At 35.1% G+C, this 26,778-nt stretch overlaps 1 protein-coding gene across 1 annotated transcript in view; it reads left to right on the top strand.

The window, feature by feature from the left end:
- CAND1 (cullin associated and neddylation dissociated 1) overlaps positions 1-25,134 on the top strand; it is a 42,227-nt gene extending 17,093 nt beyond the window's left edge. The window contains exons 3-15 of the mRNA XM_077775193.1: positions 4,765-4,919; positions 6,718-6,841; positions 8,597-8,853; positions 8,930-9,035; positions 10,229-10,374; positions 13,996-14,288; positions 16,041-16,182; positions 16,504-17,997; positions 18,731-18,826; positions 21,733-21,902; positions 21,983-22,147; positions 23,556-23,663; positions 24,570-25,134. Coding sequence (XP_077631319.1) covers positions 4,765-4,919; positions 6,718-6,841; positions 8,597-8,853; positions 8,930-9,035; positions 10,229-10,374; positions 13,996-14,288; positions 16,041-16,182; positions 16,504-17,997; positions 18,731-18,826; positions 21,733-21,902; positions 21,983-22,147; positions 23,556-23,663; positions 24,570-24,794 — 3,481 coding nt within the window. The 3' untranslated portion in view covers positions 24,795-25,134. The remainder of the gene's footprint in view (positions 1-4,764; positions 4,920-6,717; positions 6,842-8,596; positions 8,854-8,929; positions 9,036-10,228; positions 10,375-13,995; positions 14,289-16,040; positions 16,183-16,503; positions 17,998-18,730; positions 18,827-21,732; positions 21,903-21,982; positions 22,148-23,555; positions 23,664-24,569) is intronic.
- Positions 25,135-26,778: the final 1,644 nt, after the last annotated feature.

The raw sequence follows: 26,778 nt of genomic DNA, 5'->3' as shown, positions 1-26,778 counted from the left end.
AGTTTTTTTAATTTAATATTTTTAATCTTTATTTTTGACAGGGGTGGGTGGGGGAGGGTCAGAGAGAGGGAGACACAGAATTGAAGCAGGTTCCAGTCTCCAGGCTCCCAGGTGTCAACACAGAGCCCTACACCTGGCTCAGGCTGGTACTCAGGAACTGTAGAATTATGACCTGAGCCGAAGTCGGATGCTTCACCGACTGAGCCACCCCAGGTGCCCCAAGTTCATTTCTTTGATATGAATATCCAGTTGCTGAAGCACCATTTATTGAAAACATCTTCTTCTCCCTATTGAATTGATTTCTTTGTCAAAAGTCATTGACTATGAACATGTGGGTTTAGTCCTCAGTTTTCCTTGTGTCCCTCTGTGTATTCTTTTGCCAGTGCAAAACTGTTAACATTTGTCAACCCTACCAGGGTTGACTTTTTGGGCAGATAATTCTTCGTTGTGAGGAGCTATCCTGTGTCACCTTTGTAGGATGTTTAGCAGGATCTTGGCCTTTAGCCCCTATTTGCTAGTACCATTCATTCCTTCTTCCTCCAGGAGTGACCACCAAAAATTTCTCCANCTCACTCTTGGGGGGGTGGGGGGGTCATCAGTGAATATACTCTTTCAGTTCTGATTTTGATAATTTGTATTTTCTCTTTTTTTCCCCTCAATTCATCTAATTAGGGATTTACCAACTTTACTTACTAAAGAACTGACTTTAAGGTTTGTTAATTTTCTCTTTGTTGCCTATTTCATAGATTTCTTCTCTTTTACTGTTCTCACTTTCTTCCTTTCTAATTTTTAAGCAGTTAAAGGCATATATGTTCCTCTAATTACTTCTTGAGCTACATTCTACAAATTCTGGTGGTATCATTTAGTCTGAAATATATTTCTTTTAAGATTTTATTTTTAAATAATATCTATACCCAATGTGGGATTTAAACAAGAGTTGCGTGCTCTACTGAGCCAGCCCAGTGCCCCTAGTCCAAAATACTTTTAATTCAATGTGATTCTTCTTTGATCCATGGGTGATTAGAAGCAATTGTCAAATATTTGGAGGTTATCTAGATGTTTATTTTTACTGGTATCTAATTTAATTCCATTTTGATCAGAGAACCATACTCTTCAAATAAAAATTCAGGATGTTTGTTTTGGTTTGTTTTGTCTACTTACTGAGGTTTCTTTTATGGCTCAGCATGCAATATGCCTTCATGAATGTTTCATCTGTACTTGGAAGAAAGTATATCCTGCAGGAATTGGGTATAATGTTTTGGAAAGTTCAGGGTAGTTAGTTGATAAGGTTCAGATTTATATCCTTTGTGATTTTTTTGTTGTTGGTATTAGATATCAAGGAGTGTTTAAAATTTCCAGCTATGATAGTCCATTTATCTTTGATAATCAGTTTTTGCTCTATGTATCTTAAAGCTCTATAACTTAAGTGCGTACACATTTATGTCTTCTTGATGTTTGACTCCTTATGGGTATAGAATGTTTCTCTTGAAATATACCTTATTGTGAAATGTATTTTTATGTTAATATGGAAAAGCTACCCTAACTTTTTTTTAAGCTTTTTAAAAATGTTTTATTTACTTTTGAGAGAGAGAGAAAACAGGTAGGTGGGGGAGGTGCAGAGAGAAGGAGGTGCAGAGGATCAGAAGCAGGGTCTATACTGGGAGTAGTGACTGGTTGTGGGGCTAAAACTCACAAACGGTGAGATCATGATCCAACCCAAAGTCGGACACTCAACCAGCTGAGCCACCCAGGCGCCCTCACCCCAGCTTTTTTAAGATTAGTGTTTGCATAGTGTATCTTTCTTAATTTTTCAGTTTAATCTGTGTTATCTTTAAATGATGTGTCTTGCAGATGGCACATAGTTAGTTCTTGCTTTTTTTTCTGATTCAGTTTCATAATTTTTGCCCTTTAATAGAAGTGCTTATGTAGTCCATCAACATTTATTGTAAATATTTGATTTGGTTGGATTTAGGCGTGTGTCATTCTTCTTATTTTGTTTTTGTTGTTGTTTCGAGTTCTTTTTTTCTGCCTTCTTTTGGGTTAAATGTATTTTTAAAAAGTGTTTATTTTTGAGAGAGGGGGAGAGAGAGAGAGAGAGGGAGGGAAAGAAGGAAGGAGGGAGTGAGGGAGGAAGAAAGGAAGAAAGAAAGAACAGTGGGGAGGGTGAGAGAGAGGGAGACAGAATCCGAAGCCGGCTATGCACTGTCAACTCAAAGCCTGACTGGGAAATCTCAGGACTGAGATCATGACCAGATATCAAGAGTTGATGCTCAACTGACTGAGCCCCCCAGGCACCCCTGGATTAATCAAATCTTTTATAGCAGCAGTTCTCAAAGTTTGATTCAGGGGACCTTGGAACATCCCATGACTCTGAAAGTGTCAGAATTATGTAAATAATTCTAAGGTGTTATTTCCCTTTGACTCTTCATATTCTTATAAGTGCATGGTTTAATTTTTCAGAGGCCACATGACGTGATACCACAACAGACTGAATGCAAAATCTGATAATGAGAATCCATTTTTTAAGTGCAAACATAAAAACAGTGCTATTATCCTCACCTTTTTTGAGAATATAGTTTATTTTCGTTACTTTTAGTTTTTAATATGGTAAACATTGACAGATAAAATGCACATAAAGAAAAGCTCTTTGGGGTCTTTCATTGATTTTCAAAGTGTTATAACCAAAAAGTTGAGAATTGTCACTCTAGGCTAGGGATTATAAATTGCATCTTAAATTTATGGCAGTCTATTAAAAGTTAATACTGTACCACTTGATATAAATTATATAAAAACCTTGCAACGTTTTTCATGTACTTTCTTCCTGTATTTGTGCAGTTTTTAAAATATATTTGCTTATATGTTCCTGTAATACAATATTATTTATAGTTTGAAGGAAAACTATATAGCCTTTTTTTATTTTAAATTTATTTTTTAGTACTCTCTATACACAGTGGGGGGCTTGAACTCACCACCTTGAGATCAAGAGTTGCATGTTCTACCACCTAGCCAGCCAGAAGCCCCATATAGTCTCTTAAATATAGCCTTTTATGTTTATACACACTTACATTTCTGGTAATCTTTGTAAATCCGGGTAACTATCCGATTTAATTTTTCTTTAGCCTAAAGAACTTTCTTTGGCGATTCTTGTAGTGTAGGTTTGGTGGTGATACATTTTCAGCTTTTATAACAGATTGTCTTTGTCTATAGATTCATGGAATAATTTCACTGGATTTGAAGTTCTATATAGATCTTTCTCTGGTTTTAGTTAAATCATTCAAATTGTTGTTTCAAAACTACAATTTTAGAGAGTTTACAGACATTGTTGCGGGAGGGTTGGTCTAACAAAACTTTTTCCCATTACCAAAAGCTAGAACTCTTTAAATTCCTTTTTGGAATCCCTTTTACTTTCACTCTCAATTTTTTCATTCTTTCACCTTAGGTCTCTACATATATGCTGTGTCTCTTTTGTCATTGGCATTATTTTGGATTGGACTGTTCTTGGATTTCTCTTCCTTCTCTTAATTCTCCAAATTGCACTGCCTTTAAGTCGGCTTCTCTAGTCAAGTAGTAGTTGACTGCTAATTGAGTGTCTGTATATGAAATATTGATCTGATATTTATCAAATTAAACTATTTTTATCATGTCACATGTGCTGGACAAAATGCATTGGCTCCCAGTTTTACATTTAAATTTGCTGGCCTAACTTTAAAGATTCTCCGTAATGTCCTAGAGGCTTACCTATCCTGTTGTCTTTTTGTGCATTTTGTATCAAATACTTCTTTTCACCCCTCATTTCTTTCAGTGTGCATTCCACTCATTCTGGTCTCTGATCTTACCATTTGATATGCTCTTCTTTTCTAACAATATCCTATCAAAGCCCAGTACCTAAAAACCTGTCCCTTAAGTGCAGTCTCCTGTCCTGTAAATGCTAGTAATAACATCGAATTCAAATGTTTGGGTTTTTTTTTTTTTTTTTTAAGAAATTGTGCAGAGTAGTGAATGCCTTCATTTCTCAAGTAGTTGTGTGAGTTCCTTACCTTATCAACCAGTGAGTGGTAAATATTTGGAGAGAGGAGCCATACTTTTCTTACTCTGTATGGTCTTGAATACAGTGGCTCTTCAGTGAAAGTTCATGCACCAAACATCTGCTATCTTAAATTCTATGGGAAGCATACAAAGGAAGAACTTTTCTCAATCTTCAATCAGTCAACCTGCATGCAAACCTATAATAATAGGAATAGATACTAATATGGAAGGGATATATGAGGATCTTCAGGAAGACAGAGTAGTACTAACTTTTTGCAGCAGATTATTTGATGCTTTTAAAATTTAAACAAGAAAATAAGAGGAATGTACATTTTTTTTGGTTCACAAGGTAGAGTTGGTAATAGATGATAGGAGAAAGGAAGGATTATAATTGGTAAAGTGAAATGCTGGATGGCATTGCTATTTCAGTGAAACCGTAGAATCCCTTTTTATTACTAAAAAATGTGTTGTATGTTTGAAGGGTTGGCGGATGGAAAGCATCTTAAGTTCCATAATACCATGGTAGAAATCACTGGGGAGACATTGGAAACCAACTAGACGGAGTTTATCAAAATTTGTTGTAAACCCTTATTCATATACTATTTATGATACAGGTATAGTGTACTTGCTTTGTGCTAATAGTTGCTAGGCACAAGAAATTAATGCTTTTACTTGTCTGTTTTTCTGTTTTTGTATTTAATGTAAATTAAAAACTTTATTTTCTATTTTATATTACAGTCTTGGCCCCTTAGTGAGTAAAGTGAAAGAATACCAAGTAGAGACAATTGTAGATACCCTCTGCACTAACATGCTTTCTGATAAAGAACAACTTCGAGATATTTCAAGTATTGGCCTTAAAACAGTAATTGGAGAACTTCCTCCAGCTTCCAGTGGTAAGCAAGAGCACCATTTTCTTCCTAGTTCCTTTTTACTTGGAGGTATATGCCCTCCACCTTTTTTATCTCCTGGTCAGGGAGGGAGAGCAGTGCTTATCAAAGGTCTTTGTAAAGATCCTATTGAACAATTAAGGAAAAAAAGTCTGGAGTCCTATTTTTACTTACAAGTAAATTGAATTTTCAGTTTTAAATGATTATTATTTTGATTGAATTTAAGTATCTTGTAGGAATAGCAAGATTTTATATTGTTGTATGTACCATAGTACAGAATAGAGTTAATGCCAACCTATACGGTGAGGGAAAAGATAACCAAAATTTTGAGTTACTTTTGATTAGCTCTCTATTTTCGGTATTAATTTTGCTCTGTATCAAAATTTATGATGTGTAATACTTAACACTGTTAAAACAGCTGTGAAATAGTTCAGAAGTTTACTAGTATCTTTAATTAAGGCTGAACTACAGCTACTTTGGTAATTTAAAACTACAGTTAATGAATTTTGTCATTTAATTAGATTTTGGTCTCTGGCACAAATGTTTAGGTAATGTAAGTTTTAGAATTGTTTTTGACTACCAAGCTGTCAACTAAAATAGGCAGGCTAAAGTTTTCGATGGTCTCAGATTCATAGATGGGGTGAAATTATTACCTCCCTATTTCATGGAAAGATGTAGAGTGGTAATAATGTAGTCTAAGTATGTAGTTTTAACTCATTTACTTAAATATTTATTAATCTTTTGCTATGCTACCTACCATGCTAAATGATTCATGTCTATTATTCCAGTTAGTCTAAAGAGCAGCCATTTGGGAGGTCTTAATATTCCTAGTTTATTGCTGAGGGAACTGAAAACTCAGAAAGATTAGGTTAATTTACCCAAAGTTTTGGTGAACCTCTTTGGGTGAAGATTCAAATCCTCCCTTATCTTTTAATCCAAAGCTGATGCTTTTTCCACTGTATCTTACCAATGTTACTTTACTCTTATTATTTCAATAAAATACCTCTTATATTATCTACATTGATTAATTATTCCAGTAAAATACCTCTTGTATTAGTTACACTGATAATTGTCCTTATTTCTTTTCTCATTGAAACACGTTTGTTTTAGTTGATTTCTGGTTCTAACAAGAATTCTAACCATTTAGATTATTTCTTGTTCCTTTTTTTCTTTTTCCCCTTGCCAGTAACAACATGAATAAACTTCGGAATAGTAATAACCTTGATTTATGAGTTCTTTGGAATAGCGTTTCTACTTCATAATGAAGTTTTAGGATCTTTGGCTTGGAACAGAAAGGATCTTATTTTAGGTTACAGCTCGCTCTCTCTTTTTTTTTTTTTTTTTTTTTTTTCTTAAGAGACCATGTTAGGTGTTGGAGATCAGAGTATATTTGGTTTTTAGTTCACAGAAATTTTAGAGTCTAGGTTACTAGTAAAGAGTATTCAAGTAGAAGATAATCATTTCTGCTTTCCAGTCTAGAGGTGCAGACACTATAGCCATTACTGGCTCCTCAGCAGTCATGTCTGTATGTAGAAATAGTTGTCCAGGAGAATCTATTGAATTGATATTGTTTTGCCTATGTCGTGTACTCCTTCTGCAGTTATTATCTCTTATTCTTGTTTATGTCTATTTATTGAAAAACAGCCTGTTTTAAAATACATATTTTTCTGACATGAATCTCTTGAGTCAGTCAGTCTTGATTATAATCAAGTTTTGAGTTGTTGAATATCTGGTAACCACTGTAAATACAAGGTGGAATCAACATACTTACCTTGAAATTATTATTGGTTTATTATTTATGCAGGCTCTGCATTAGCTGCTAATGTCTGTAAAAAGATTACTGGACGTCTTACCAGTGCCATAGCAAAGCAGGAAGATGTCTCTGTTCAGCTAGAAGCTTTGGATATCATGGCTGATATGTTGAGCAGGTAAACATGCCTATGATTTATATTACTTATAATACAAAAACTATGTGCATTTATTAAATGCCTTTTGATAAATATAGTAAAATTTGGCCTAAAATTGTTCATGTTTATTTTTATTATTATTTTAAAATTGTTCATGTTTAAATTGTGGCTGTTTTATAGGTATGTGGGTAGGGGTAAGAGGAGAAATAAAGTATATTTATTGTGTAATATTGCACAGCAAGCATTTTTTGTAGTTTCGAAAAGTAATAAGATTTGTGATTTGAATATTTCATCACAGTTTTTATGTTATGTTTTATTCTAATATTTTGAATACATTGATCTATTTAGATAAGAGATGTGCTGGTAGAAGTAGCAGTTTTCCAGTTAAAATAATGCTGGTATAAATTTTAACAACTGTGATTATACTGCATGTTTTGGGATGAGGGAGCTTGACTTTGTGCATTTGTTCCTTGTTTGCTTTTCTCTGGAAGTCAGACTTCGGAAGATAGGAAGATGTAAGCAACTCCTAGGAGAAAGTACCTTAAAAGGCTTTCATTTTGTCCCTAATTCTCCAAATCACTATGTCTTCATTGTATATTGTTTTAACTGATGCACTGCAACTTGAAACTAAAGTGCCTTCATATGGTACATGTTTATAGTGAAAGGTAAGAGCAGTCATCCTGGCACACACAGGAGCTTATACAGTACTGTAAGAGATAAGGACAGAAATGACTACAGTTTAAGACTGAATGGGACTAAATGCTGAAACTATTAGTGTATTTTTGGGTTCAAAATGGAAGATTCCAAGAAAGAATGGCATTTGAATTTAATTTTGAAGAATGGATAGGACACTGGTGTATGTGCCCAGGCTTAGCATATATTAGCATAAGTAGTCTTGGAGTTTGGAAAATTGGCTTCTCATTTTCCATCATATATAAAATGAATAGAAAAGTTGTCGGAAATTGTTTTCATAGGTTATGGTCATGTGGAAGAGGGTGAGGGATTTATACTTAATTTGGTTAGGTAGTAACTATTAGTTAGGACTTCGCAAACATTGGCTTCTCATTTTCCTTCATATATAAAATGAATAGAAAAGTTGTCGGAAATTGTTTTCATAGGTTATGGTCATGTGGAAGAGGGTGAGGGATTTATACTTAATTTGGTTAAGTAGTAACTATTCAGTTAGACTTTTTGTTCTGTGACTGGCTCAGTTGCAGTGCCCTGGCACATAGATGCTTAGCTGCTGTTGACTCCCTGAGCTGCACATGTGAAATGATTTGGTAGAGAAGGTTGGATCAACAAGATCAGTGCAACTTTGTATATAGATGTGTTGAGAAAGGACAATAGGGATCAGGGGTAGTCAAGAGATGCTGAGATTTTGAGTGCTGTGAACTCCTAGAAAGCAGTTGTATTAGAGAAAAAGCTATTAATAGAGAAAACCATTAGAAATCTGGGAGGGGGGCAGGAGACAAGACCGTTGGTTTTTTCCTGTCTTCTCAAGCTTGTTCGTTGGATATCTTCTAGATGGGGCTACAGCTCTAGATTCCAGAAGGGAATTTGGGGTTACAAATTTCAAAACTGCATTTACTGAACTTTTAATTTTTAGTTGGGTTGGTAGAGAGAGTAAGAGTTTAGTTTTCCTTCAATTCTAAATTTGGATTAGTGCCTTTTAAATGTTTACTCTTTGAATACATTGGGGGTCAGCGGCTGGATATTTAAGTAGTGCCTCAAACACCTTGAATTTATTTATTGTTTTCTTTTTTATTTTATTTTAAGGCAAGGAGGACTTCTTGTTAATTTCCATCCTTCAATTCTGACCTGTCTGCTCCCCCAGTTGACCAGTCCTAGACTTGCAGTGAGGAAAAGAACCATTATTGCTCTTGGCCATCTGGTTATGAGCTGTGGAAATATAGTTTTTGTAGATCTTATTGAACATCTGTTGTCAGAATTGTCCAAAAATGATTCCATGTCAACAACAAGAACCTACATACAGTGTATTGCTGCAATTAGTAGGCAAGCTGGTCATAGAATAGGTAAGACATATTTAAATACTTTAAAATTTTCTTTAAATAAAGTGAATATTTTTAAGAACCAATATGCTTTTCTTAGGTGAATACCTTGAGAAGATAATTCCTTTGGTGGTAAAATTTTGTAATGTAGATGACGATGAATTAAGAGAGTATTGCATTCAAGCCTTTGAGTCATTTGTGAGAAGGTAAGTTTTAATATCTCTACTTTTCAAATAAAAATTTTCCCTTAGGGTAATAATTAAACTCTAGAATAGGTAGGTGTGGAGAAATGGATTATTTTATTGACAGGATTTGAGTTTTGGATTTCAGATGTGTCTTGATTAAATTCTTAATAAACTGATACTATAGTATTTGGAGTGGATATCATTTTATTTTCAGAATATAGTCTTTATATTTATTTTGAAATGTTTCCATCTCATTGTTAGGACTTGAAAGAATTTAGAAAGTCAATTATCATTGTCTTTTGGTCTAATTTGATAATGTAGTTACTATCCTAAAGAGTATTAGGGTAAATTAATCATCTGGCCAAAAATCTATCGTGAATTTTATAGCTTTTCAACAATTGTTGAGGTTTATCACATCCATTTTGCTAGTGAGTCTCAATTTGGAAACCTTGGTTCTAAGAATAAAATCTGCGTTTATGTACCCGAAGGCCATACTGGCTAGGTCGCTGATTTTTCTTTCTTCTTTTTTTTTTTTTTTGCCTTTGGCTAGCGTTGCGGTTTGGTAGCAGTGTCTTGCTTGAGACTTTACTGGTTGTTCTCCGCAATAATCCTTTGCCCCACTCATGGTTTTGAGAAGTAGCTTTATGGTCATAACAACTTTTTAAATTTAGAACTTTTTAAAATTAGAAATAGTGGGATTTGTTTCTGTTCTTTTAATTAATTATTCCTTTATTATAGGACATTTCTTTGTTCTGTCTCTCAGAACATAGCTAGGGCTAGAACACATAGCATACAGTCAGAAGACCAAGCCTAGAAGAGTGTGCGCTGGCATTTTTACAGACAGTCCTAGTTGCTGAAGGGCATATTCCCTTGGACTTGGTCTTCTGGTCATATGTTCAGGAGATAGATTATAGGTATACGGATTTCTCTATCCACCCTACATTAACAGTAATATATCATTTATCATAAGAATCATCCTGATTTCAGAGATGTTAAAATGTGAGGGGGAAAGTCCATCTTAAAATTAAGTGTAATTTGAAAAGTATATATTTTTAAATGTCGAGTCATTGGTATTGAAAGGGCAAGGAACCACTTTAAAGGTTCCTTTAAAGTTAAAGGGAAGAAAGAAATCCAGTAATAAAGCAAAATGTGTCAGATATTGAATGAAGGAGAAAAATATAGCTGTTTAAGGCAGCTTTCATTTTTTTCTTCAGATGTCCTAAGGAAGTATATCCTCATGTTTCTACCATTATAAATATTTGTCTTAAATATCTTACTTACGATCCAAATTATAATTATGATGATGAAGATGAAGATGAAAATGCCATGGATGCAGATGGTGGTGATGATGATGACCAAGGTATTTGAAATTATATAGAAGGAATTTGTTAAATTTTCATGAAAGACCCAGTATTATAGACAGAGAAGAGTCTTACCCCAAATTGTAGCATTTATTTATAATAGTGAAAGTGGAAACGGCCTCAGTATTCAACAATAGCAAGCTGATTAAATAAATTATGGGGTATGTGTGTATTAAACTACTATGCAACATTTTCAGAGTCCTAGAAAAATATTAAGGCAGTTAGTAATAAGTTTTGTGAAAAAGTGGGACAAAAATTATGTTCCAGTTTTATTTTTAAGTACACAGAAAAAAAAAGGTTAGTATTTTCTCTTAGCTAGCAATAGAAATGATTTTTGTCTTTGTTTGTTTTTTTATTTTTGTGCTTTATTCAAATTTTCTGCAAAGAGATTTTATAAGGAGGGAAATTAATGTTATTTTAAACTGTACTGTAGAGGGGCACCTGAGTGGCTTAGTCGGTTAAGCGTCCGACTTTCGCTTAGGTCATGATCTCGCGGTTTGTGGGTTCGAGCCCCGCGTCGGGCTCTGTGCTGACTGCCAGCTCAGAGCCTGGAGCCTGTTTCAGAGTCTGTGACTCCCTCTCTCTCTGACCCTCCCCTGCTCACACTGTCTCTCTCTCTCTCCTAGAAATAAATAAAACATAAATTTAAAAAAATTTAAAAAAATAAACTGTACTGTAGATAATGCATACTCAGTAGTTTGGTTGGTTTTATACATACTTTCATGAAGGATCCTAAATATTGTTTGAGGCTCCATTTAACTTTCATGAATAATCTAAATATTTCTCGAGCTCCTAAGATTGATGTCCTCATGCCATGATTTGTAGTATTTACTCTGGAAAGGAATAGCACTTTTAAGGATAGAGGGCATTTGTGTTAAGTTGTTTCTGCTAGTATTAAAAGACTCATAGTGGAGGTAATTAAATGGGTAAGTTACGAGGTGTATGGGTTGGTGGATTTCATGATGGTTTTCATAGTTTTAAGTTTGACTCTTTGAATTTGTTCCTCTTAAGTCTGTAATTTCATTTGTCTTAAAACAACAACAACAACAAGCAACTATAAAAAATCTCTCTGAACCCAATATTACACTGGCAGTTAGTGCCCAGTTTCTCTTACAACAGAACTCAAAAGAACGCTCTCCAATTCCTTTCTTCTTCCCTCTTAAATCTAGTCTTCAGTGATGGACAGGATCGCCAGTGATCTCAAATGTTTGCCCGTTACGGAGTTCGGCAGCATTTCTTTAACAGAGGATACCACACTCTCCTGGTTGTAGTCCTGTTTTGTGATTTTTCCTTCTTAGTCTCTATGCTGGTTGCTCTTCATAATCCTGATCACTAAACTTCGGAGTATCCCAGGGCTTAGACTTCTCTGCGATACTCATATTCTTGTTAATCTTACCTAGTTTCCTGGGTTTTATATCATTATGCTGAAAACCCGAATTTTTCTTTATTCCAGATCTTTCTTGTGAATTTCAAGCTCTGCTTAATTGACTCACTGCTTAGATGTATAAAATAATCTTTCTCCCACTTTTCCCCCATCTCCAGCCCTGCCAGATTCTTCTTTAGCCTTTTCCATCTCAGAATGGCAACTTCATCTTAGTTTACTTAGGCCAAAAGCTTTGAGGTTATACCTGATTACTTTCTCTTGTATACCCCCTTCATTCTAATCTCAGGGCTTTCCCCTTTATTTATTTCTTCTCAGTGTTTTCATTTTCATTGCATTTAATCTCTTGACGCATTGTAATTATTTTCCACATCTAGGATGTAAGTTTCATGAAGACAGAGAGTTTTAGTCTCTCTTTTGACTGCTTTATCCCAGTGCCTCGGGTAGTGCTTGACACACAGTAGGCACTCAGTAAATGTGTTGTATTATAATAGGAGACTACCCTTTGAAAAAAGCAGTAGCAATATATATTCCAGGTTTTTATTGTTGGTTTTTAGTGTGCCAAGTACTTATGTCGAATAACTAACCCAAGTCCTTTAGCTGTTACATCTGTTTGTGTGGGTTATATCTATTAACTGTCTTTGCACAATAGTGTTATTGTAATATAAAAGCACCATAGTTTCAATGATTAGGCTATTTAATGTTTTAATAATCCTTTTTTTCAATAAAGTATCTTTCTACAACATAATTTCCACGGTTGCCATGGGAAAAACTTCATTTATTTGTTTGTTTTTAAATAGCCTGTTTTGATATAGTAACTTTTAGGGTTTTTGTTTTTTTTTTTTTTTTTTAATGTTTTGTTTCTCTGAGAGAGAGAGAGAGACAGTGTGAGCAGGGGAGGGTCAGAGAGAGAGGGAGACACAGAATCTGAAGCAGGCTCCAGGCTCTGAGCTGGCTGTCAGCACAGAGCCCGATGTGGGGCTCTCCACAAACTGAGATCATGACCTGAGCGGAAGTCAGACGCTTAACTGACTGAGCCACCCAGGCACCCCTGTACCTTTAAATTTTTATTCAAATATGTATTTGCAAATAAGTCATATGCTCTGGGTTTAGTAGTATTTGGTCGGGTTTTTCTATGATATGCTAAAATGAAATCAAGCAAACCTTCTGGGCTTTGGAAAACTTTTCATATAATCCTAGGATTTTGTAAGCCATAGATGGCTACATTTAGCTGTCACTAAGCTAATTGGAATATAAGCCACTGAAGAGATGACATTTCCCCAGCCCGCACTGAAGAATCAGCATGTCATCGCTGTAATCGTATCTAAGAATAACAAAATCATTGTTAATTTTAGTCTGTCCTAAGAACTGCTAGTATTTTTGCCATCTTCCTGACTTTATGTTGCCCAACTGAGTCAGTCTGATAGTGTTAGAAGGAAATAATTTTCAGAGGTTTCACACACATTATGTATGTATGTAATGAAGCATACATGCTTGGAATGCTTATTTTAAGGCTTAACAGAAATTTGGAGACAATGGTGCTGTTTTTACATGGTGCTTTGTTAGAAGAATTTTCTTGTAATTGAGGAAGTACTGTTTCTTTAAACTATGTTATGAGAATACGTTGAAAGGTTGAAAATATACATATTTTTTCCTTAATAGCCCATCAATAAATGTAGTGAAAACCCTTGTAATCCCAAAGAAAGCTGATGTCAGTTAGGATTCTTTTTTTCCCCAGAAAGTTAGTTCTACAGCATGTCCTAGGATTGTAACCATGCTTTTTAACATATCTATAGTCACAAATCATATTTCCTGGTTTATCTTAACTTCTTTCTTGATTGATTGATTTTCCTATAGTGTCAAGTGAGTCCTTTGAACTATTCATATTGTTTAAAAGGTTGGGATGAGAGATTTATTATTTTACAAATGTTTATTTTGGAAAGAAGTTTCATGTGTTAATAATTTTAAAAATGATTTTAAATGATTTAGGCTGCTCATTACCCATAATAAGTGAGAGGATGACTAACAAGTTAAAAACAATTAGGAGTATTTTCTTTCCAGGTTAATTTGTATGTAACTTGATGTAATTTCTATCTGTTTAAGTACTTGCTCCTTTAAAACTTGGCTGTACGTTAGTGAAAAGTTATAAAACTGTCTTAATTTGAGTATTGGTTCACTTTCTGTATTAAAAGAAACTTTTCTTACAATTAAGCCTGTTAACATTAAAACTTCTGTCTAGGGAGTGACGATGAATACAGTGATGATGACGACATGAGCTGGAAAGTGAGACGTGCGGCCGCTAAGTGCTTGGATGCTGTAGTTAGCACAAGGCATGAAATGCTTCCAGAATTCTACAAGACTGTCTCTCCTGCACTGATATCCAGATTTAAAGAGCGTGAAGAGAATGTAAAGGCAGATGTTTTTCATGCATACCTTTCTCTTTTGAAGCAAACTCGTCCTGTACAGAGTTGGCTGTGTGACCCTGATGCTATGGAGCAGGGAGAAACACCTCTAACAATGCTTCAGAGTCAGGTCAGTTTAAAAGTATGATTGAAAGTCATGTTCAAAAATATGATCTTGTAAAATTGGGTTTTTACATGGAAATGTGAGTCCCAGAATATCTTTAGGGAAGCAGAGTTCTGGGATATGCTTAGAGTTTATGTATATGCTTTCATACTATATTACCTATAGTTTATTCTGATTGAGGTATTCTTGACTTATTAAACAATACTAAAATAATTTTAAGATTCAGTAAAATTAATCTCTGATGTTAACAGAGAACTCTTAGAGCTACAGAGTCACACTGCATGTGTTCAACCTCGCTTCACTCCTAATATAGCTGTGTGATCCTGGACAAGGCAGTCATTTTTTTAAACCTCACTTTTCTCACTCATGATAATGGTTTACTTAGGATTGTCTACCCAGGGAAGTGAGAGATAAGATGATCTACGTGAACATTTTAATGTACTGCCTAGAACATAGAAGTACTTATGGATTTTATTAATAAGAGCTAACATAGATACTTTTCACCTTAGGATATCTTTTCTAAGATTCTAAAGATTAGAGCTACGGCTCCTATTTATTGAATGTTCGGTGCATGCTAGACACTTTCCTATCTTATATTTAATCGCTATAGCAGCCTAATGGTGTACACATTTGCTCATTTTTATAAATTGCAAAACAGATGTTGAGAGAGACTGAACAATGAAACTGGGAGATGTACATGTCATATCTGTCTTGCTTTCAAATAGTACAAATTAACAAACAAATCCTAGTGAACTTAAAAGTGAGCATTGAAGTATGGACTGTAGAAGGAAACAAGATAAAATGTATGAAGGACATAAGCCATTAAATAAACGTATAGAAGTCAGGTAAAATCATGGGAAATTCTGATGATTTGACAAATGAGGTTGTTGTCTTTTGTCTGTAGCCCTCAGATCACTGTTCGACATGGTATGTGTCTGCATGTATCCTCGCATCCATAACATTAATAAATACCTTATTTATGTTTTACCAGCTACCAAAACATTAGAAAGTTTATAAGCAGATGTCTTTTGTTTTGTTTTAATGTTTTATTTATTTCTAGGAGAGAGAGGGAGACAGCGTGAGCAGGGGAGGGTCAGAGAGAGAGGGAGTGACAGACTCTGAAACAGGCTCCAGGCTCTGAGCTGGCAGTCAGCACAGAGCCCAACGTGGGGCTCGAACCCACGAACCGCGAGATCATGACCTAAGCGAAAGTCGGACGCTTAACCGACTAAGCCACCCAGGTGCCCCTATAAGCAGATGTCATTGAATTATAACCTTGCTGTTTGTAGCTACATTTTGAAGTGAGGTCTTATTTCATTGTGAGAGCAAACTAAAAGCAAAAACAAAGACCCATTTAATGGTTTCTTTTCCATAATTTGTCCCTTTTCATTTAATGCATATCGGTGCTATTTTTGTTCAAAAAGCCATTTTTAAATTATGTTTCTAAAATTTTGATTGAAAATTTACTATTTGGTTAGATTTTTATTTAGTCTTTCATAATTAAAAATTAAGGAAGACTTGTTGCTTTGTAAGAAAGCTAATGCTAGCTTTTCTCTCTTATCAGTATAAAGCAAATATAAGTTCAAGGAGAACAAATGTAGTGGGTACGACAAAAGTTGCATCAGATAGTTTTGTTAGAAGATGGCAGAATTAGGAATTTATCAAAAAAGATAAATTGTTCATTCTCCCCATCCTCTATAATTTGTGTTAAGTGTACTGAGGAAATACCAATAGTTAACGAGTGTGTGATAATTACAGGTTCCCAACATTGTTAAAGCTCTGCACAAACAGATGAAAGAAAAGAGTGTGAAGACCCGGCAGTGTTGTTTTAACATGTTAACTGAACTGGTAAATGTACTACCTGGAGCCCTAACACAACACATTCCTGTACTTGTACCAGGTATGAAGGATAAAGAAAATCACTTTGGGGACTTACCACAGGCTTTATTAAGTCTTCGAGAAGCTTAAATAATTGTTCCCTTCAAAAGGGTAATTTGTGACAACTTAATTTGCACATAAAGTTAGAAACTTTCAAGTACAAAGTTTAAAACCTGACCCTAAAATTCCTGGCTGTAATATATTTATCATAGATTGTGGAGTCTTTACTACTTTAGAGTTAGTATGATGAAGTGGAGACTTTAGTATTATTTTAGGAATTAGTTTTTAATTTTTTTCTTTCATACAACTAAGAATTATTCGACTTTTTTTGTTGGCTTTTTAGGAATCATTTTCTCACTGAATGATAAATCAAGCTCATCAAATTTGAAGATTGATGCTTTGTCGTGTCTGTATGTAATCCTCTGTAACCACTCTCCTCAAGTCTTCCATCCTCACGTTCAGGCTTTGGTCCCTCCAGTGGTGGCTTGTGTTGGAGACCCATTTTACAAGATTACATCTGAAGCACTTCTTGTTACACAACAGCTTGTCAGAGTAATTCGTCCTTTAGATCAGCCTACCTCGTTTGATGCAACTCCTTATATCAAAGATCTTTTTACCTGCACCATTAAGAGGTTAAAAGCAGCTGACATTGATCAGGAAGTCAAGGAAAGGGCTATTTCTTGTATGGGACAAATTATTTGCAACCTTGGAGACAATTTGGGTTCTGATTTGCCTAATACACTTCAGATTTTCTTGGAGAGACTAAAGAATGAAATTACCCGGTTAACCACAGTGAAGGCGTTGACGCTGATTGCTGGGTCGCCTTTGAAGATAGATTTGAGGCCTGTCCTGGGAGAAGGGGTTCCTATCCTTGCTTCATTTCTCAGGAAAAACCAGAGAGCTTTGAAACTGGGTACCCTTTCTGCTCTAGATATTCTAATTAAAAACTATAGTGACAGCCTGACAGCTGCCATGATTGATGCAGTCCTAGATGAGCTCCCACCTCTTATCAGTGAAAGTGATATGCATGTTTCACAGATGGCTATCAGTTTTCTTACCACACTGGCAAAAGTATATCCCTCTTCCCTTTCAAAAATAAGTGGATCCATTCTCAATGAACTTATTGGACTTGTGAGATCACCTTTATTGCAGGGGGGAGCTCTTAGCGCCATGCTAGACTTTTTCCAAGCTCTGGTTGTCACTGGAACAAATAATCTAGGATACATGGATTTGTTGCGCATGCTGACTGGTCCAGTGTATTCTCAGAGCACAGCTCTTACTCACAAGCAGTCTTACTATTCAATTGCCAAATGCGTAGCTGCCCTTACTCGAGCATGCCCTAAAGAAGGACCAGCTGTAGTAGGTCAGTTTATTCAAGATGTTAAGAACTCAAGGTCTACAGATTCCATTCGTCTCTTGGCTCTTCTTTCTCTTGGAGAAGTTGGGCATCATATTGACTTAAGTGGGCAGCTGGAACTGAAATCTGTAATATTAGAAGCCTTCTCATCTCCTAGTGAAGAAGTTAAATCAGCCGCTTCCTATGCACTAGGCAGCATTAGCGTGGGCAACCTTCCTGAGTATCTGCCATTTGTTTTACAAGAAATAACCAGTCAACCCAAAAGGCAGTATCTTCTGCTTCATTCCTTGAAGGAAATTATTAGCTCTGCGTCGGTAGTGGGCCTTAAACCATATGTTGAAAATATCTGGGCCTTATTGCTAAAGCACTGTGAGTGTGCAGAAGAAGGAACCAGAAATGTTGTTGCTGAATGTCTAGGGAAACTCACTCTGATTGATCCAGAAACTCTCCTTCCACGGCTTAAGGGGTATTTAATATCAGGTGAGTACCTAGATTTTCTTACTTAAAAAATTTCTTATTAGCAGTTGGTAACCTTGAAAGATGCCTAGTGCAGTATAACCAAAACAATTTTGTATTGTGTTACATATAGAATCTATTGCTTTATGTTAAAATGGGGAGCCGTACTCAAATGACATTTTGTTGTTTAATGATTAAATGAATCTATTCTAATTCCTAGTGTTCATTATATTTCAGTGCTACTTTTTTATCTTAAAAATTGTGTAAAAGACAGATGTTTATTGATGTATCCTAAGGAGCTTGGTAGTACTAATTATAATAAAATTAGTGAATTTAGTTCGTATGAATGATCCCAGAAGAGTTTTGTTTTCAGATTACCAGTGTCAACTCCTTTAGACCAAGTAGGGATATAATAATAGCCATTGCTTTTTTTTAGAAACTGCTTTTTTAAGAAGAAACTTGATTCTCTTTATGGGTTTAAACACTTCCCTTTTTTGAGGGCCTAGATCCTCCACTGCTGTTCTCCGAGGTCTTCTCCTTCCCAGAAGACATTATTTCTTTTGAAATCTAGTGGGATTATAGTTTATGAGTAAAACTTTGCTCCCCTGAGAACAGTAAGTGTCACCCCTCTGGACCAAAGAGAATTTTAAGGAATTGAAGACACTGGTGTTAGTTGAAGGGGTTTGAAAATGATGAAGATGCCCATGGGTTTTAGTAAATTTACATACCAGTAGACTTAAGACTTATTTTTAATTAGGCTCATCATATGCCCGAAGCTCTGTGGTTACAGCTGTGAAGTTTACGATTTCTGATCATCCACAACCTATTGATCCACTGTTAAAGAACTGCATAGGTAAGTGGAAACAAAGATAAACATTCTGATTAATAATTTCAGTAACCAACAATATTACCAAGGAACTAAAATGTTTTTAAGGGTCTGGAAATTGTTCCATTAAAAAGTTAATTGATAATGTATGATTTTATATAACTTAACAATCAATCATCCCTTAGTTTGTAGTTACCAGATAATTTTGCAAATAACTGAAATTAGTAAATAACCCTAGCTAGGATAGCTTCAGAGTCGACTACATATTTGGTCTATCTGACCAGATAGGTCCTGCTTGATCTGTTAGGGCCCCAGTTTTCTGTTACTACTTGTAAACCCTCCGGCTCCCAAGGAGATCTGTGATGGCTTCCATATGTAAGGTGGAAGAATAAAAAACAGAGTTGGGTAGAACAAAGGTAGCCAAGAAAGACTAGGGCTATCTCTGTTTTTGGGACGTCAGGAATTAGCTTCTAGGATTATGGGTAATGATTTTATAATTTCTTGTGTTGATTTCATCATCAGTTTTCCTAGCGCTGGTACAACTAAAAACCTTTGGAGCTTAGTTTGGTGTTTTCTTGAAGACAGCAATGGGAATAACAGCAGAGAGCATAGAGGGATATGGAAAAGAAGCTTTGTAGTTCCATGCCATTCTGCAGTATGCCAACAAAGGGAAGGAACACAATTTTAAAAATTACAGTGGATTACTTGGCGATCAAAAAGAATGAAATCTTGTCATTTGCAACAACATGGATGGAATTAGAATGTATAATGCTAAGAGAAATAAATCAGAGCAAGATAAATATGATTTCACTCATATGTGGAATTTAAGAAAACAGATGAACATAAGGGAAGGGAAGGAAAAATTAAGGTAAAAACTGGAGGCAAACCATAAGAGACTCTTATATACAGAGAACAAACAGTTGCTGGAGGGGTGTTGGGTGGGGGCATGGGCTAAATGGGCGATGGGCATTAGGGAGGGCACTTGTTGGAATGAGCACTGGGTGTTCTATGTAAGTGATGAGTTACTAAATTCTACTCCTGAAACCATTATTACACTACATGTTAACTAACTTGGATTAAGTAAAATGAAAAAAAATTACAGAAATAGATTACCAGTTAGTAAGAGGGACATAGGGATAAATGGATGCTATTGCTGGGACCTAGAAATAATCTAAAGGTCTGTAGTGGAAGATTCTTGCTTTTGTTCTCCTCATGTTTGCTTTGATATATTTATTGACTTTTGGGTACAAGATAGAGGACAGAGTCCTGTGCCACATCTCTAGAGACATATTTCCAAGTTGACAGGTCAACCATTGTGTATCATTGGTGTAGTTATTTGATTGGATGATTGTCATTCTCTTTGAATTATGATCTAGTTTAGTATTATTTGTGACTAATAACATCAGAACCACCTAGGAAGCTTTTTAAAAATTGTAATTTCTAAACTGAGGAGATGGGTGTCTTTGATCCTAGTCCATGTCATCGTTTGCCCATAATAATAGCAATATTTTAGATGCTTTTCTGAAAGCAAATACTTTATTCTAATTATTATTCTAATTCAATGTCTTAGTAATTCTAAGCAAACAGATGAAGAGATTTTATATAAATATATAAATATGTATATAAAATATAAAAATATATATATATTTAATTTCTTAATGTTATTTTTGAGCAAGAGAGGGGCAGGGGCAGAGAGAGAGGGAGACCCAGACTCTGAAGTAGGCTCCAGGCTCTGAGCTGTCCAGCCCAGAGCCTGACATGGGGCTTGAACTCAAGAACCGCGAGATCATGACCTGAGCTGAAGTCTGATGCTTAACTGGCTGAGCCACCCAGGCACCCCTTAGTCTGATATATTTAAATTCTTTTTGAATCAAAGGTATCTCCTGGACATTTTTTGTAATCAGAAGTTTCCCAGGTGGTCAGCCTTGAGTATACCCCAGTGTACAGTGTTCCCATTCTTTCACATTACTCTTGTGATATAGTCAAGTGTTGAGCACCTCTCTTTTTCCCTGTGTATTCCAAAAGATTGCTGATTGCAGGGTTGAGATTACTTAATGATGAACGGTAGCTCCATATAAATACTAGGTATGTCCTGGACACTATTCAGCAGTGTACATGCATCTAGTCATGTAGGTCTAAAAGGTTTAGAATTCTCATTTTATAAGCTGAGAAACTGAGGCTCATGCTAGTACCTTGCCAAAAGTCATAAAATTGGCAAATGAAGTGATTTGGATCTCACCATCTGTGTGACTCCAAACATCTTTGTACTATAATTTCTTCCCCATGTTTGTCCCGTGTTGAGTTTTAGGTTCTTCTTCTGTATTTTTCCCTCTTAACAATTTCTACATTCCTCATTAAAGATAGAAATAAAAATATCTTGAAAGCCCATGTCTTATCATCTGATAAATTGTAATAGTTAATAGTGTTCCATTTATTGAGCAGTAGATCTGTCCTCACCCTAATTATTTTATTTGAACTCAGTTTTTTAAATTCTGTTTTTGTTGCTTTTAGTGAAAATATTAATTTTGAACTCTTGAGTACATCATTCACAGTATTTTTATAGCCGCTGGTTCCATCACATCTCTGTGCAACCTACCTTTTTTTTTTTTTAATTAATGTAAAAAAATTTTTTTACATTACTTTCTGTAAAAGTAATGAAAGAACTTTTGGGGTTCTTTTCATTCCATACCCTCTGCATTATAAAATGGTGTTAAGAGTTGGTTATCATGTCTGAATGTGAGTGGGTTTCGTTGATAGTTTACCTGTTGCCAAAAGTAGTTCTGTATTTCACTTAGTATCCCATCATGTTCTTCTGCCACCTGCATGGAAGAAATCATATCAACCATGAACTTACCCATTTAGAAAAAAATATAGAATGTATATTATATTGTAAGTCTGCCAGGACAATATTTTGTTTCTCTTATAATTTTCAGGTGATTTCCTAAAAACATTGGAAGACCCAGATTTGAATGTAAGAAGAGTAGCCTTGGTCACATTCAATTCAGCAGCACATAATAAACCATCATTAATAAGGGATCTTCTAGATACTGTTCTGCCACATCTTTATAATGAAACAAAAGTTAGAAAGGAGCTTATAAGAGAGGTAAGTTAGTTACGTTACTGTTTATGTAAGCTTGTCTTTTACTTTTAAGTATATTCACACATTCTTTTTTGTTTCAACAGGTAGAAATGGGTCCATTTAAGCATACAGTTGATGATGGACTGGATATTAGAAAGGCAGCTTTTGAGTGTATGTATACACTGTTAGACAGTTGTCTTGATAGACTAGATATCTTTGAATTTCTAAATCATGTTGAAGATGGTTTGAAGGACCATTATGATATTAAGGTAAGAAATTTTGCCTGTTTATAGATTGTTTTAGAGGAAGACTTTGCTATATAGTGACTTTCACCCTTGCAGTTTACTCTTGTGTATTATGAACAGTGATTTGCTTGTCATGTTATAAACTAGAACATGCAAAAGTAATAGTGATACAGTGTAACATTACAGGGGAAAATCCAGAATCCTCATTGGAGGAGGAAGTCAAGTCTAAGTTATGGATGAAAAAATTCTCAAATTCTGTGTGCCAGCTTGCTTTAATGCAGAGACCTGAGATCTTTCCATTACTTAAGAGTCCATGCAGGTTTTGGGGTTTATAGTATAAAGAGTGAATTATAATATATATATTTTTGGCCTGTCTTAATATTGGACAGTAATCTTCTCAAGGGAGGTTTTTTCTTTTTTTTTCTTTTTTTTTCTTTTTTTATAAGTTTTCCATCGTTGTCTTGGCTGCTTCTTTTGGCTGTTTTTAGAGCTGTTCTATATGATAACTTTTATTTACATGAATGCGGGATTTTTATTTTCCAGTATAATAGGCTTAATATCAAGAATATTGTTAAAAGATAATACAGAAGGACTGTTTCCACATATACAAAGGAATCTGTGGAAACAGCTAGAGAGAAATACCCCTTCAGAGGTTTAGAGAAGGAACTTTGCATAGCTGCTCTTTGTTTTCTTTGTTCATGTCCATTTTAAATTTGAACTATAAAAGGGTGATTTAAAAAAAATAGTGCATTGTCTCTCTTCTACTCTTCAGGGCTTTTAGTCAAGCAGGGCAAAAGTGGTAGTTGAATAGTAATTCAGCCATAGTATCAGAAATACAACTTCTGTTTCCTGTGTGGTAGTTACCTGACTCTCCCAAATTCAGTGAGAAGAACCCCAAAAGAAGTAATAGGATCCTCCTGTGTTACTGTACAGTTCATAGTCTAAGAGAGAAAAAAAAGATTATGAGTTACTGGGCTTTATATGGAATATTTGCTAAGACAGTGGAGATTACAAAGCTTTTCTCCTAGTTCAGTTATTTTCTTGTTCAGTGATTTTCCATTCTGGTGCACATGAGGCTTTTTAAAAAATACTGTTATCTGTGGCCCTATCATGACAGGTTAAGTAAAAATCTCTGGGAAAGGGGTTGAGGAATTGGGCAGATTGCTAAAGCTCTCCAGTGCTAATGTGCAGCCAGGATTGAGTTCTGGACTCTAGGGACCACATTATAAGGTAGCTCTGTCTAATGCTTGTAACTACTATTCCTCAGAATAAAGTTTGAAACAAATTTATGTGATTCCAAATGGCAGATTACATTAAAATTAAACTTTACGGGACATGCTAGGCATTTCCTGTTAAAAGCTTCGTCAGAATTTGGAATTTTGTCTTTAGAAAATAATGCAAAGTCTAAATTTTTTGTTTTAATTTCTAACAGATGCTAACATTTTTAATGTTGGTGAGACTCTCCACCCTTTGTCCAAGTGCAGTACTACAGAGGTTGGACCGACTTGTTGAGCCATTACGTGCCACATGTACAACTAAGGTAATCATTGATAGACATCACCCTAGGCCAGAGAAATTCTAGACAATTTCATACTGTAGTTTTCCAAATTTAACCATGCTAGCACCCTATGTATTAGTTGGTTTGAAAAGGTAACCTTTTAGGGGCTCCTGGGTAGCTCAGTCGGTTAAGCGTCTGACTTTGGCTCAGGTCATGATCACGTGGTTTGTGGGTTCAAGCCCTGCGCCGACAGCTCTGAGCCTTCTCAGATTCTGTGTCTCCCTCTCTCTCTCTCGGCCCCTTCCGCACTCATGCTCTGTTTCTCTCTCTGAAAAACACATTAAGAATTTTTTTAAGTTAGCCTTTTAAATGTGATGTTTTAGAAAACTCAGCACCATTAAATGCCATTCTAAAAGCTTTTATTTAATGTTATAAATATGATACATATGTTGAAGTACTGATTATGAGACCATGAAGGAGGAAATGGTATATTCTGGTAGAGGAGGAGGTAAATGGGAGTCCTAGAAAACTTCATATGAGCACGGTGACATATAAAATGAACTTGAAAAGTTAGAATTATTTTTAGATTCAGAACAGGATTTTTTATAGAAAAATGAATGGACAAATTAAGGCATGGTATAGGGCAGTACATGTTTGAGAATAAGGGATGAACAGGGTAGCTAGAGGAGTAGTTTCTTGGAGACCAGAGTAGGACTTGCTTTAAGCAGGTAAGGCTCTGGGTCCCGATTCTTTGTTTCAACCATGATGGCTCTGGATTTTCTGTTTTTATAATGGGCTTTGTATAAAATGTTCCCTCAAACAGTTTAATGTATCTTTTGGACCTATAAAACAGTGGCTTTGCTTTATTCACCAGAAATTTCTACATGCTTAAATTTTGTTCAAGAGCTGTCTTTATAACCTATATTATAAATTTACTCAATGTTACAGGTGAAGGCAAACTCAGTAAAGCAGGAGTTTGAAAAGCAAGATGAACTAAAGCGATCTGCCATGAGAGCAGTAGCAGCATTGCTAACCATTCCAGAAGCAGAGAAGAGTCCACTGATGAGTGAATTCCAGTCACAGATCAGTTCTAACCCTGAGCTGGCGGCCATCTTTGAAAGTATCCAAAAAGATTCATCATCTACTAACTTGGAATCAATGGACACTAGTTAGATGTTTGTTCAACACGGGGACCATTACTTTGACCATATGATGCACTGAATTGACAGGTTAATCATAAGACATGGAAAGAAGTATTTAAGGCTTCAAAATGTTCCATTTTTCCCCCCTTCATGGAGACAGTTTGGCTTTCTTCCATTGTTGTTTTTGTAGCATTTATTTCAGAAACCTGTATTTCCACAATCTCCAGAGGTTGTAAAACCACTAATGTTTTAGTGGTTAGGGCAACATTTAAAAATGGAAACTAAAATTTAGGATTTATGGAGAATAGGGTCCAGTATCTACTTGCCCTGTAATGTTTAGGATTAAAATGTTGAAATTTTGTGACCATGAATTTCTTTCTTTTATAAATTTTCTTTTAAAAAAAAAAAATCAGAAAATTTTACAAGACTGAAAACCATGTTTTTCTTGTATAACTTTTTGTTTCAGCAACATAAATCAGTTTTTAGCTGGCAGACAAGAATATCTGTAAGATTTGTTACATTTCAGAAGGCTTGGCAGTTTAAAAGAGATAATAAGGTATCATTTTTTTAAGTATGGGGATTAACAGTATCCCTATTGCACACACTAATTTTGCATGAGCAAGTTTACAAATATGTATTGTCTGTAAAGCAGCATGTGCAGATTATTCATAATAACAAAAGTTAAAATATTATTGTATTAGTGCAATTTTCAGATATTTATTTTTGCACAGAAAACATATCTGGAGAAAGAGAGAGAGAGGGGAGTAAATTTTTGAAACTTTGGTTTTCTTAATGCCAGTGTGAATTTGCAGATGTTTTCAGCAAATCAAGTCACAATAACAATTTGCCACTTTTTCTATTATAAATTTTCTTACACACTTAAAATTTGAATATTTAAGTACTCGGTTTTTCTCAGTTACCCATTTGTGTGTGTGTGTTTCCAACTTAGAAATTTTTAAAGCCAGATGTTTCTTTCATTCCCTTTGGATCCCTACATTCCTTATCAAAGGATACAAATACTGTGTATGCTTTTGAATTTTATTTTTAGGAAAATTCTGAAGCTGACTATCACAGGTTTGTTAGCTAATATAGTGTCGTCTTTTAGTTGAGTTAGATTTTCCCCCTCTTGTAGCGCTAATTCACATATTGTATTTGGTAAGTGTTGACTGCTTTTCCTGATTTAAGGGGTCTGTGCTGGGGGGAAACAAAGCTTTGCAGTACCTTATATTGTAGTTAAAATTTTATTTAACATATCCTTCAGTGAGCTCATTTCACACTGTAGCCTCTTCCTTCAAATTTGTGGTGCTCCTGTAACAGTAAGAACTAACTTCTGAAATAAAAGACATCTCCTAATGCTGTGCAAACATAGTTTACATGTATTGAAGGAGGCAGTTGTTAAATCGACCAATTTAAGCAATCAGATATTTGAAAACTGCACCCTTTATTTTTTGAAACTGTGAATTAGAAATATTTTTCCTGCTGTATAACTTCCTGCTTTAACATCTGAATATGCAGTGGTTTTAATTGATAACATACTGTGGTTATTAGATTAACAGCTTGGTTTCAAGTGTTCAGATGATACTGCATAAGACATCATTACCAGTAAGGATTTTAGTACATTAATATAGAACATTACATGAAGTTGGTGCCATTTCAGAATGTGGCAGGTGATAATCTTCTACCATAATTTGCAAGAAAAAAAAAATGTAATAGAACTTTATTTTGAGATGTCAGTATATTATGTACTATGCATTACCGTGGTATATAGATGTTGTGGATATATTTAAGTATTTGGTTACATGGTTTCACAATAAATTAAAATCCTGCAGGCTCTAGGACCATATAGGAGACTGACATGCATATGTTGTGTGAATGTCTTAGTTAATTGCCTAATGTTAAATCCAAATACTTCTCATGTATTGGATTTTTTTTTTNCCAAGATGCATGGTTTTTTTTGGCTTGGAAGATGGCTAATTTTTCTAACAGCTAAAATTCTATCTTTTAATACAAAAATA

The sequence above is a fragment of the Crocuta crocuta genome, unplaced genomic scaffold, assembly GCF_008692635.1.
Source record: "Crocuta crocuta isolate KB4526 unplaced genomic scaffold, BGI_CrCroc_1.0 scaffold97, whole genome shotgun sequence".
NCBI lineage: Eukaryota > Metazoa > Chordata > Mammalia > Carnivora > Hyaenidae > Crocuta > Crocuta crocuta.
This window is presented reverse-complemented; position numbering and strand designations above follow the sequence as displayed.